The sequence below is a fragment of the Neolamprologus multifasciatus genome, chromosome 7, assembly GCF_963576455.1.
Source record: "Neolamprologus multifasciatus chromosome 7, fNeoMul1.2, whole genome shotgun sequence".
In the NCBI taxonomy this organism is placed as follows: Eukaryota; Metazoa; Chordata; class Actinopteri; order Cichliformes; family Cichlidae; genus Neolamprologus; species Neolamprologus multifasciatus.
Window position 1 is genome coordinate 56,723,334 of NC_140445.1, and position 11,413 is coordinate 56,734,746.

General features: G+C 35.9%; 2 protein-coding genes across 3 annotated transcripts in view; one reads left to right on the forward strand and one right to left on the reverse strand.

The window, feature by feature from the left end:
* The window catches only part of cd9a (CD9 molecule a), a 29,567-nt gene that overhangs the window by 13,955 nt on the left and 4,199 nt on the right, over positions 1-11,413 (forward strand). Inside the window, exon 1 of one of the 2 annotated variants that reach the window (XM_085164472.1) lies at positions 10,979-11,156. The exons of the other annotated variant lie outside the window; for it this stretch is intronic. Within the exon in view, the coding sequence (XP_085020598.1) occupies positions 11,091-11,156 (66 nt within the window). The 5' untranslated portion in view covers positions 10,979-11,090. Of the gene's footprint in view, positions 1-10,978; positions 11,157-11,413 lie in introns of those variants that run through there. 2 annotated transcript variants of the gene reach the window in all.
* Positions 217-3,920, reverse strand: LOC146515580 (uncharacterized). Its single transcript, XM_085164459.1, has 6 exons — positions 2,903-3,920; positions 2,693-2,797; positions 1,435-2,612; positions 659-1,223; positions 496-578; positions 217-417 (listed from the first exon to the last, which is right to left on the reverse strand). The coding sequence occupies exons 1-4, from the start codon at positions 2,951-2,953 to the stop codon at positions 992-994; spliced, it is 1,566 nt and encodes a 521-aa protein (XP_085020585.1). The 5' UTR covers positions 2,954-3,920; the 3' UTR covers positions 217-417; positions 496-578; positions 659-991.

Consider the following 11,413-nt stretch of genomic DNA (forward strand, 5'->3'; position numbering starts at 1 on the left):
TGTCATTCTAACCACATGTAATGCAGTTGTGAAAATGTTTTTTAATAACACAAAGTCACAACGACAGTACCAAAGACATTTTAGACTACAGCATGCACAAAAAACAGACAATTTCTAATGTGAATGGGAATATACATTACAGATTTGATAAATTCAACAACAGCAGTGCAAATGACTTTCATTGTGTAAAAACTGCACCAAATCTGTACCAAAATTTTAATTATCCTCTTTAAACCTCACCTTCTTCCTTTTTTTGCCTACATCGCCATATTCACGGAGAAGAGCATCATGTTTCCTTTGATATATCTGCACAAAGTCATCTAGTCTAGTGAGATGCCTTCGTTCAAAGCGAATCCTTTTCAAGTCCCATTGACTTTTTTCCATGATCCCTTGCGTTCGATTGTCTTCAGTGTAGTTCTGAAAATGGTAATTACATTTTTTACACTTTGGCCAAATTCAGCATAACGTTTCTTTTACTGTATTAACTTATTCTACCTGCTTCTTCAACTGCGACACATGATTGTACCGTTTACTGAGAAAGCCATACGCTGAGCTTTTCCCATGCCGTCCAAGATCTCCTAAAGAAACACAGAATTTTTAATCAATAAAGCACATAAATAAAAACATATAAGTGTTGATTGACCAAAACAAGACATACCAAGCAGCATTCCTGACCACAAGGTAGCATGTGGTAGAAAGTACTTTGAAATACTTGAAATGAATGCTGGTGCATAGTACACATTCGGTGCTCCAGTCACATCAAGGTGGGCACTGGCAATTACTTCGGCAAAGTGATGTTTAAGTGATGAGTGAACTATTGCCATCTGAAATAAAAATTTAAATATCATATAATTACAATGTTTTTGGATTCTTAAAGAAAGTCTTAATCTGTTTTAAAAACCCAGAAATGTACTACAAAACGATGTTATTGGTGTCACACTATATCATGAACACAATTAATATCTTAACCATTGAAATCCAAGCTGAATTTTTAAATTACCTTATAATCCTCTGGAATGATGTCTGTTTCTTCAGCATCCCCATTCCCTGTCTGATCGATCAGCATTTTGAGGTTCTGCAGGTGTTTTTTCACTTCTGGTCCACTGCATGGACTTTTGAAAACAACTGTTGCACTTATAATGATGCCATCCATGTCTTTCAAGTTTGATGAACAGGCCAGTAATCCAAAAACGTGCATGCCAAATTTGTAGTGTTTCTGTAGTCTATAGTGAAAAAAAAGCATATAAACAATAAGCATGCATACTAAACACAAACAAAGTCTAATCATTAGCAGAAACAACACTAACAAAATATAATTATAATAGAGATGAATTAGCAATAACTACAATAACTACAAGGGCAAGAACACTAACACCAAAGAAATACTTAAAACAGAAAAATAAATATCGTACTCACAGACTCTAGCACAAATACCTCTTTTTGCAAAGATCCTTTGCGTTCTTCATGATGTGACTCAAACACCGGTGGAGAATGGGTATGTTGAAGTTATCCGTGTCTAACTGTCCTGTGATAACCTGGAAGTATCGCTCCAAAAGGTCTTCCAAACTTGCTCTGCAGAATGTTACAGCAATGGACTGGAGAAGCACCAGTGAGCCATCACATATGATCATTACTGGCCTTTTGTTTGCCCTGCTTCCATACATTCGTGTAAGCTCTGTTTGAAATGCTTGTAGAAAATATGTAACGGAAGCAGTGGTATGGTCACATGTTACAAAAGTTGCTGTTGGTAGAGGTGATGATCCCTTGAAGGGATTTCTAACTATAAGTTCATACACATAGTACGGAGTAGCAGAAGCATTATCTTTAGAGATAATGCTTCCTGTTGCATCAAAATATACTATGTCGTCTTTGCACCGCTGGTAAAACACTGAAAGTGTTTTTTTGGACCAAAGCATTATCCCTTTTGGATGCAGGAGCACTCTCTGAAGGACTTCGTTTGGAAGTCCTTGCTGTCTGTCTATTAGCATTTGCAGACTGGCCATCTCATTTAAATGAGGTCTCTGTTTTTTTCTGTGGGACAAGGCAATATTTTTCAGGACATCTGGAGATGGAGCCTCATCCCGACACCCTGCTTGGAAAGCTTTTTCTGGTATTTTATTTAGAGAATCCAGATAAAGACTTCTTGGCATTTTGGTTTCAAGTTTTTCTGCTATTGCATCTCTGGACTGTCCACGCACAGGTCTTGTTTTTATTTCCTTTGTGTTGTGGCACACCTCACCTCCTTGGAAAAGCACATCAGCCTTCAGGGTTTTTTCATCTTTAACCTGCACTTTCACAGTCACTGGACAATCCTTAAAACGGCAGTATGCCGTACATGAGAATACAGCCGTCTTAGACTGTGACTGACTGGTCTTGATGGTATGCCTCTTAAATCCAAAACTGCAAAATGGGTGTACTGACTTAATGCCAGTGGCTACAACATTAGTCCACTGCATACCTTTGAAAAGCCTCCCTTTCTGTGTTTTTTTTAGGTCTTGCCAGTCTTTCTGGTCAATGAAAAAAAAACATGGCTGCTGTGGCAAAGAGCATTTGTAGAATTCCTCTTCAGCATTACTACTGTCACTTCTGTTTGATGAATTTCTACTCCAGTCCTATAAAGCATAAAAAAGAATTTTATTAAAAATAGGTGATGCAATTTCATGACAGAAATGTTATGTGGAAAATACTTTACCTTTTCGAGGGATGTAGATGATTGTGATGGAGACACACCAGTTTGTTTCAATTCAGGAGAAATGTTTTGGACAATGCCATTGTCATCACTGTCCTCCACAACATCCTTTGAATATCATTTTATTTGTCAAACAAAGAAATGATTTTTAAATATAGACATTGTTTTCATTGAGTAAAAGTAGTTAAAAGTAATGTAATAAATAATTCCAACCTGTTTGAGCAAATAGAGAGATTCATTTCCTTCCATTGCAGATGGATACATCTCCAGTGTTTCGTCGGCAGTGTTTCCATCATCCTGAGTGTGAAATAATTATTAACTCATGAGTATAGCAAGGTAAAACAAGAACTACATGTTTTAGTTTAAAAGGTTTAGCATAGAGCTTACTCTATATTACAAATATAATAGATGTTTATATAACCTATGCAAAAACGCATGGAAACTGGATAATAGAAATGCGAAATCAACTACTCTGTATTGCATGGTGTCACAGCAAGTTCTTTAGTAGAGTTTAAAGCAATGTTTGTTGAACACCACGATGTTGTGAAGCCTTGTATATATTTATATGGCTTTTATATGAAAATATTGTCTTCTGCAGTGTGGACATAATACAAGTAATTTACTTACTTTATGTTAATGAGAGTGTGGGGAGTGAGTCGGAGGGCAGGGTGGGCTGCTTTTAACCGTGTAAAGCACTTTGTGCTACATCTTTGTATGAAAAGTGCTTTATAAATAAAGATTGATTGATTGATACACACACACACATAGATGATAAATGGACTGATTTATATATATTGCTTTTCTACTTCCCGGAGTACTCAAAGCGCTCTGTACAACATACCACATTCACAACACCTCATACATGCACTTCTAAAATCAAGGGAAAACTAATAAACATTTACTCCGATGAGCGCATCAGAGGGCAACTTGGGGTTAGTATCTTGCCAAAAGATATTTGGCATGCAGACTGAGCCTGGAATCGACGAGTATATCTGCTATACAACCTGACCCACAGCCACCCAGTAAATGGTAAATGGCCTGTATTTGTATAGCGCTTTACTTAGTCCCTAAGGACCTCAAAGCGCTTTACACTACATTCAGTCATTCACACATTCACACACTGGCAATGGCAAGCTACGTTGTAGCCACAGCTGCCCTGGGGCGCACTGACAGAGGCGAGGCTGCCGGACACTGGCGCCACCGGGCCCTCTGACCACCACCAGTAGGCAGACATTGGGGTTAGTATCTTGCCCAAGGATTCATAACAGAATTCATAACAATATATGTAACATCAAAGAAATCATGTAATTTTGTTTTGAAATACGTACCAAAGAAGATGTGTTCTCTCCGGAGGTCCCACTATCACCTTCAACATCGATATTTTTTGGTTTGTGTATGACTTCCATGGTTATCTGTTTAATACACATGTAGTAATTACATTTTCATCTATCTGTAATGTAAAACAGTATCCTTCCACCTAGTTATACTTAGGTGTGCCTGTGCAAGACACAATTTTTATTATTCATCCACTGTTCTTCAGGTCTAAACAAACTTCTGTTGCTCACTCAATTTTTGCTCTGTAATTCATTCAGAGCTTAAAAAATGTTTGCCACTCTCCTTGATAAATACTAAGTCCAGAGTAGTATTCAGACTCTAATCATAGATATCATAGAGTGCTTACCTTTTGGTAGTGCAGAGCAACATGATTAAGTTTTTTACGATTTGTACAATTATTTGGCACTCCCAAGTCTTTGCACACGTTACTCCAGAATGCGTCTCCTCGGTGAACACTGTGTTTCTTTCTGTTTTGTGGTTCGGAGAAAGTCTCAATGCATTTTATTATATGTTCATGTTTCAGACGAATTTTCCGTGTCTGTAAATGCAAGTAAAACAATTAAATAAAATAGAGAGATCTAGAACTATAAAATAATGTTTTAATTTTTTTACGCTATATAACTTCAAAATATTGTTTAAGGATAAAACTTGCCTTTCCAAAGGAGGAAAATGTGGAGGTTCTGTAACACAAATAAGAAATTAAAAAAACAAAGGCTTCAATGTATTTGCCAAACAAGAACATTTTCAGTTTTTGTCATGCACTTATTATATTTACATATTTCCTGTATTACTGGAAATGATATATGGAGTGAGCGAAATGGTCTCGGATGGAAACAGACTAATCATATTATTGTTAACGCACCTATATATTCAAAGATATGGACAAAGCAACAGTCTTATAATTTGTGTTTCAGGTTCAAGGAAATAAGCCTACATAGGAAAAGTTATTAAATTATATATTAAAATCAAATTTATTTCTAACAAATTTGTTTAAAAGTGGTTGTTTGTTTATAGGGGCTACCGAGAGCATCACGTGGTTATACCACATCTATTACGTAATGTGTCCCTACTTCAATACATAGTACTCAAAACACGTTAAAACCAAATTTAACTGTAAAAAAAAGTAATAGGAAGCAAATAACATATGAAGCAAAAAGCCATAAGGAAAACTTCATAAAAATTTTTGTCAATAAGGCAAACGTAACGATTTGCGGCTTAAGCTAATTTCATGCTTACCTTATCTGTCGTTTTGCGTCACTCATGATTGTCTGTTGCAGAACCACAGGAACTCGTAACTTTTCCAATTTTACAAACGTAGTTTGTTTAACACTGTCAAGTGAAATTGTAATTCCGTAGTTCCTACAGTTGTCGAAACATGTGCACGCATCACACCGCCACCGCAAGTACTTGACTCATTGGGCTATAGGCTACTATCACCTTCACCCTTAATCGGTGTCCCGGATGAATAGGTCACCGGATATCATCGGACGCATTTCAGAAAAGTAAACTAATGTGTGATTTAGAAATGTTCATACTTGCCTGTTCAATTTTGATAATTTGGATAATTCCGATTAGTTACACATAAATAGTGTTTACAGATGACCTTTGACTTTAAATGTTCAATTAAGCAACGCAAAAATGTATTACAGGCACATAAAAAACGAACCCATTGATGCATCAATTGTATTTAAACCAAAAAATACCCATGAAAGAGGTTTAAAATGGACATTTCAGTTGAAAAACGGTTGAAAACTGTAAAATTACTCTGTGTCACACTGAAAAAATATTTTTGACGTATAAAAATAATTAAATATATTTCATTTAAAGATATTTTAAATGAATTTTACAAAATAATTTAAAAAAGTCTTTTTTTGTAAAATTCCATCATGGTATAATAACCTTCATACTTCACTGATGGGTGAATACTCTTGAGCAACTGTTTTGTGATTTTGTTAATTGGTGTTATGGAAAAATTGTCCAGGTTTGTTGAAGTAGTTTTGGAAGATGATAACACATTGGTTGAGTATAAGTGTGTGTAGGACTTTTGAAAAACATTGACAACTGGTCCCCACTATCATTGTGAAAATAAATTAACAAAATGTCTCCAAGAAAGCTAAATATTGAAAAAGATGAGTAAAACTAAAAGAATTTGATACTCAGCACTGCTGTGCATTTTAGTATTACAGTGTAAAATAAACCAACAGTAAAAACAGAAAACAATGACAAAAAAGAGATAAGATAAGATAACCTTTATTAGTCCCACACGTGGGAAAATTGTTTTGTCACAGCAGGAAGTGGACAGTGGAAAAGTTATATAGCAAAATTGGAATACAATAAGAATAAAATACTGTACACAAATATACAAAATAGAATAAAATAAAATAATAAATATAATAAAATAAATATAATAAAATATACAATAGGATAAAAATAGAATGCAAATGCTTTATACAGATAAGAAAAGACAAAGTCACATTTTTAACTACTTCAGAATTTTAATGATTCTGATAATTGCCACTGTGATAATCAATTCTTAAGTAATTAAGTAAAGTTTATAATTTTTGTCATAATGTACCAAATAGATTAAAACATCCATCTATTCACTTGCTCTTGTCCTCTTCAGGGTCGCGGGAGGTCGCTGTCATAGGGCGAGAGGCGAGGTACACCCTGGACAGGTCACAAGTCTGTCGCAGGGCAAACACACAGGGACAGAAAACCATTAGCACTCACACCTATAATTTAGATTAATCAATTAAACCCATGTCTTTGGATGGTGGGAGGAAGCCAGAGTACCCAGAGAGAACCCATGCAAACACGTGGAGAATATGCAAACTCCAGACAGAAAGACACCAGCCTGATGGTGGAATTGAACTCAGAACTTTCTTGCTATGGGGCAACAGTGCTAAAACACCATGCCACTGTGCAACTCAGATTAAAGGATCTGAGATTAAAATGAGTATTTAAAGACTATCAAAATTGCCTTTTTGAAAGCTATTCTGCACCTCAATGTAATTTTATTTATGCCAAAAATATACATATTCTAAAGAAGAATCAGAATCGGAGAAGCTTTATTAATGTGACAGGGAAATTAATTTGACAGGGAAATTGAATACAAGTTTCCTGTAATTTCTAAGGAATATTACAGTAAATGTGGCTGAAACTTGGCACACAGGTACAGTAGGTTTCCCAGAGGAAGAATGTGTTGAAAGTTGGACCTCAACTACTCAGGATGATTTTTAATGAATTTTTGAAATTTACACAATTGTAGTGTATTGACTGTATTGCATTGAATATAAGTTTCCTTTAATTTCTGAGGAATTTTACAGTAAATCTGGACGAAACTTGGCACACAGGTACAGTAGGTATCCCAGAGGAAGAATGTGTTGAAAGTTGGACCTCAACTACTCAGGATGATTTTTAACGAATTTTTGAATGTTGACATAATTCGATTGTATTGACTGTATTGAACTGAATACAAGTTTCCTTTAATTTCTGAGGAATTTTACAGTAAATCTGGACGAAACTTGGCACACAGGTACAGTAGGTGTCCCAGAGAAGGAATGTGTTGAAAGTTGGACCTCAACTACTAAGGATGATTTTTAATGAATTTTTGAAAGTTGACATAATTGTAGTGTACTGGCTGTATTGAACTGAATACAAGTTTCCTTTAATTTCTGAGGAATTTTACAGTAAATCTGGATGAAACTTGGCACACAGGTACAGTAGGTGTCCCAGAGGAAGAATCTGTTGAAAGTTGGACCTCAACTACTCAGGATGATTTTTAACGAATTTTTGAATGTTGACATAATTCTATTGTATTGACTGTATTAGATTCAATACAAGTTTCCTTTAATTTCTGAGGAATTTTACAGTAAATCTGGACGAAACTTGGCACACAGGTACAGTAGGTGTCCCAGAGAAGGAATGTGTTGAAAGTTGGACCTCAACTACTAAGGATGATTTTTAATGAATTTTTGAAAGTTGACATAATTGTAGTGTACTGGCTGTATTGAACTGAATACAAGTTTCCTTTAATTTCTGAGGAATTTTACAGTAAATCTGGATGAAACTTGGCACACAGGTACAGTAGGTGTCCCAGAGGAAGAATCTGTTGAAAGTTGGACCTCAACTACTCAGGATGATTTTTAACGAATTTTTGAATGTTGACATAATTCTATTGTATTGACTGTATTAGATTCAATACAAGTTTCCTTTAATTTCTGAGGAATTTTACAGTAAATCTGGACGAAACTTGGCACACAGGTACAGTAGGTGTCCCAGAGAAGGAATGTGTTGAAAGTTGGACCTCAACTACTCAGGATGATTTTTAAAGAATTTTTGAAAGTTGACATAATTGTAGTGTACTGGCTGTATTGAACTGAATACAAGTTTCCTTTAATTTCTGAGGAATTTTACAGTAAATCTGGACGAAACGTGGCACACAGGTACAGTAGGTATCCCAGAGGAAGAATCTGTTGAAAGTTGGACCTCAACTACTCAGGATGATTTTTAACGAATTTTTGAATGTTGACATAATTCTATTGTATTGACTGTATTAGATTCAATACAAGTTTCCTTTAATTTCTGAGGAATCTTACAGTAAATCTGGACGAAACTTGGCACACAGGTACAGTAGGTATCCCAGAGGAAGAATGTGTTGAAAGTTGGACCTCAACTACTAAGGATGATTTTTAATGAATTTTTGAAAGTTGACATAATTGTAGTGTATTGACTGTATTGCATTGAATACAAGTTTCCTTTAATTTCTGAGGAATCTTACAGTAAATCTGGCTGAAACTTGGCACACAGGTACAGTAGGTATCCCAGAGGAAGAATGTGTTGAAAGTTGGACCTCAACTACTCAGGATGATTTTTAATGAATTTTTGAAAGTTGACATAATTGTAGTGTACTGGCTGTATTGAACTGAATACAAGTTTCCTTTAATTTCTGAGGAATTTTACAGTAAATCTGGATGAAACTTGGCACACAGGTACAGTAGGTGTCCCAGAGGAAGAATCTGTTGAAAGTTGGACCTCAACTACTCAGGATGATTTTTAACGAATTTTTGAAAGTTGACATAATTGTAGTGTACTGGCTGTATTGAACTGAATACAAGTTTCCTTTAATTTCTGAGGAATTTTACAGTAAATCTGGACGAAACTTGGCACACAGGTACAGTAGGTATCCCAGAGGAAGAATCTGTTGAAAGTTGGACCTCAACTACTCAGGATGATTTTTAAAGAATTTTTGAATGTTGACATAATTCTATTGTATTGACTGTATTAGATTCAATACAAGTTTCCTTTAATTTCTGAGGAATCTTACAGTAAATCTGGACGAAACTTGGCACACAGGTACAGTAGGTGTCCCAGAGAAGGAATGTGTTGAAAGTTGGACCTCAACTACTAAGGATGATTTTTAATGAATTTTTGAAAGTTGACATAATTGTAGTGTACTGGCTGTATTGAACTGAATACAAGTTTCCTTTAATTTCTGAGGAATCTTACAGTAAATCTGGCTGAAACTTGGCACACAGGTACAGTAGGTATCCCAGAGGAAGAATCTGTTGAAAGTTGGACCTCAACTACTCAGGATGATTTTTAACGAATTTTTGAATGTTGACATAATTCTATTGTATTGACTGTATTAGATTCAATACAAGTTTCCTTTAATTTCTGAGGAATCTTACAGTAAATCTGGACGAAACTTGGCACACAGGTACAGTAGGTGTCCCAGAGAAGGAATGTGTTGAAAGTTGGACCTCAACTACTAAGGATGATTTTTAATGAATTTTTGAAAGTTGACATAATTGTAGTGTACTGGCTGTATTGAACTGAATACAAGTTTCCTTTAATTTCTGAGGAATCTTACAGTAAATCTGGATGAAACTTGGCACACAGGTACAGTAGGTATCCCAGAGGAAGAATCTGTTGAAAGTTGGACCTCAACTACTCAGGATGATTTTTAACGAATTTTTGAAAGTTGACATAATTGTAGTGTACTGGCTGTATTGAACTGAATACAAGTTTCCTTTAATTTCTGAGGAATTTTACAGTAAATCTGGATGAAACTTGGCACACAGGTACAGTAGGTATCCCAGAGGAAGAATCTGTTGAAAGTTGGACCTCAACTACTCAGGATGATTTTTAACGAATTTTTGAAAGTTGACATAATTGTAGTGTACTGGCTGTATTGAACTGAATACAAGTTTCCTTTAATTTCTGAGGAATTTTACAGTAAATCTGGACGAAACTTGGCACACAGGTACAGTAGGTATCCCAGAGGAAGAATGTGTTGAAAGTTGGACCTCAACTACTCAGGATGATTTTTAACGAATTTTTGAAAGTTGACATAATTGTAGTGTACTGGCTGTATTGAACTGAATACAAGTTTCCTTTAATTTCTGAGGAATTTTACAGTAAATCTGGAGAAAACTTGGCACACAGGTACAGTAGGTATCTCAGAGGAAGAATCTGTTGAAAGTTGGACCTCAACTACTCAGGATGATTTTTAAAGAATTTTTGAAAGTTGACATAATTCTATTGTATTGACTGTATTAGATTCAATACAAGTTTCCTTTAATTTCTGAGGAATTTTACAGTAAATCTGGATGAAACTTGGCACACAGGTACAGTAGGTATCCCAGAAGAGGAATGTGTTGAAAGTTGGACCTCAACTACTAAGGATGATTTTTAACGAATTTTTGAATATGCAACCAGACTGTCACGATAGCTGTATTGGGCTGTTCCATTGAAATGTGTTTTGCGCGCGTGCACGTGTGACTGTTCGCGCGCGTGCACGTGTGAGCGGGTCTAGGCTTTCAATCGGGATATAAAGCGAAAAGGCGCTACCGTAAAGACTGGTGTAAAAGCGCAAGGAAATTTATGCGGCGGATAAGAGGCGGCTGGCTTGACCGCGGCTCACAAATGACGGCTCACTTTACCGCGGTCTCTGATAGGCACAGTATTGAGAATACTCTCTCTTACCACTACCTTTGCGTTGGCTTCTTCCTGGAAAAAAAGGCACTACTTTGTCACAGTGGTGAGCTGTTTAAAGTGACTCAACATGGCTCTCGGTGGGGGAATCAAATGTGTGAAATATCTCATGTTCATCTTCAACTTTTTCTTCTGGGTAGGTGTATTTTGCTTTTTAATTTGTGATAAAGAAAAGGGGAAATGTTTCAACTTCTGTTACAGTTCTGTAACAAATTTCTACTAGCTAACATATTTTAAAGGATACAGGAAAACTGCAGCAATGTGGCATAAAGTATTCAAAACAACAAGCATCTGTCAAAACCTGAGAAGAAAAGGCAAAGTGACACTCCCACGCTTTCGAAAAAAACTGCGTGCCACCTTTCTTCTCAAAGTTAATCATTTACCAACCTATCT

Bases quoted from the DNA above. Each gene is read 5' to 3' on its own strand.
- LOC146515580 (XM_085164459.1), bottom strand. From the start codon at position 2,953: ATGTATCCATCTGCAATGGAAGGAAATGAATCTCTCTATTTGCTCAAA. The intron at 2,798-2,902 runs GTTGGAATTATT...TGATATTCAAAG, and splicing joins CTCTCTATTTGCTCAAACAG to GATGTTGTGGAGGACAGTGA. The intron at 1,224-1,434 runs GTATTTGTGCTA...TTTTCACTATAG, and splicing joins AAGGATCTTTGCAAAAAGAG to ACTACAGAAACACTACAAAT.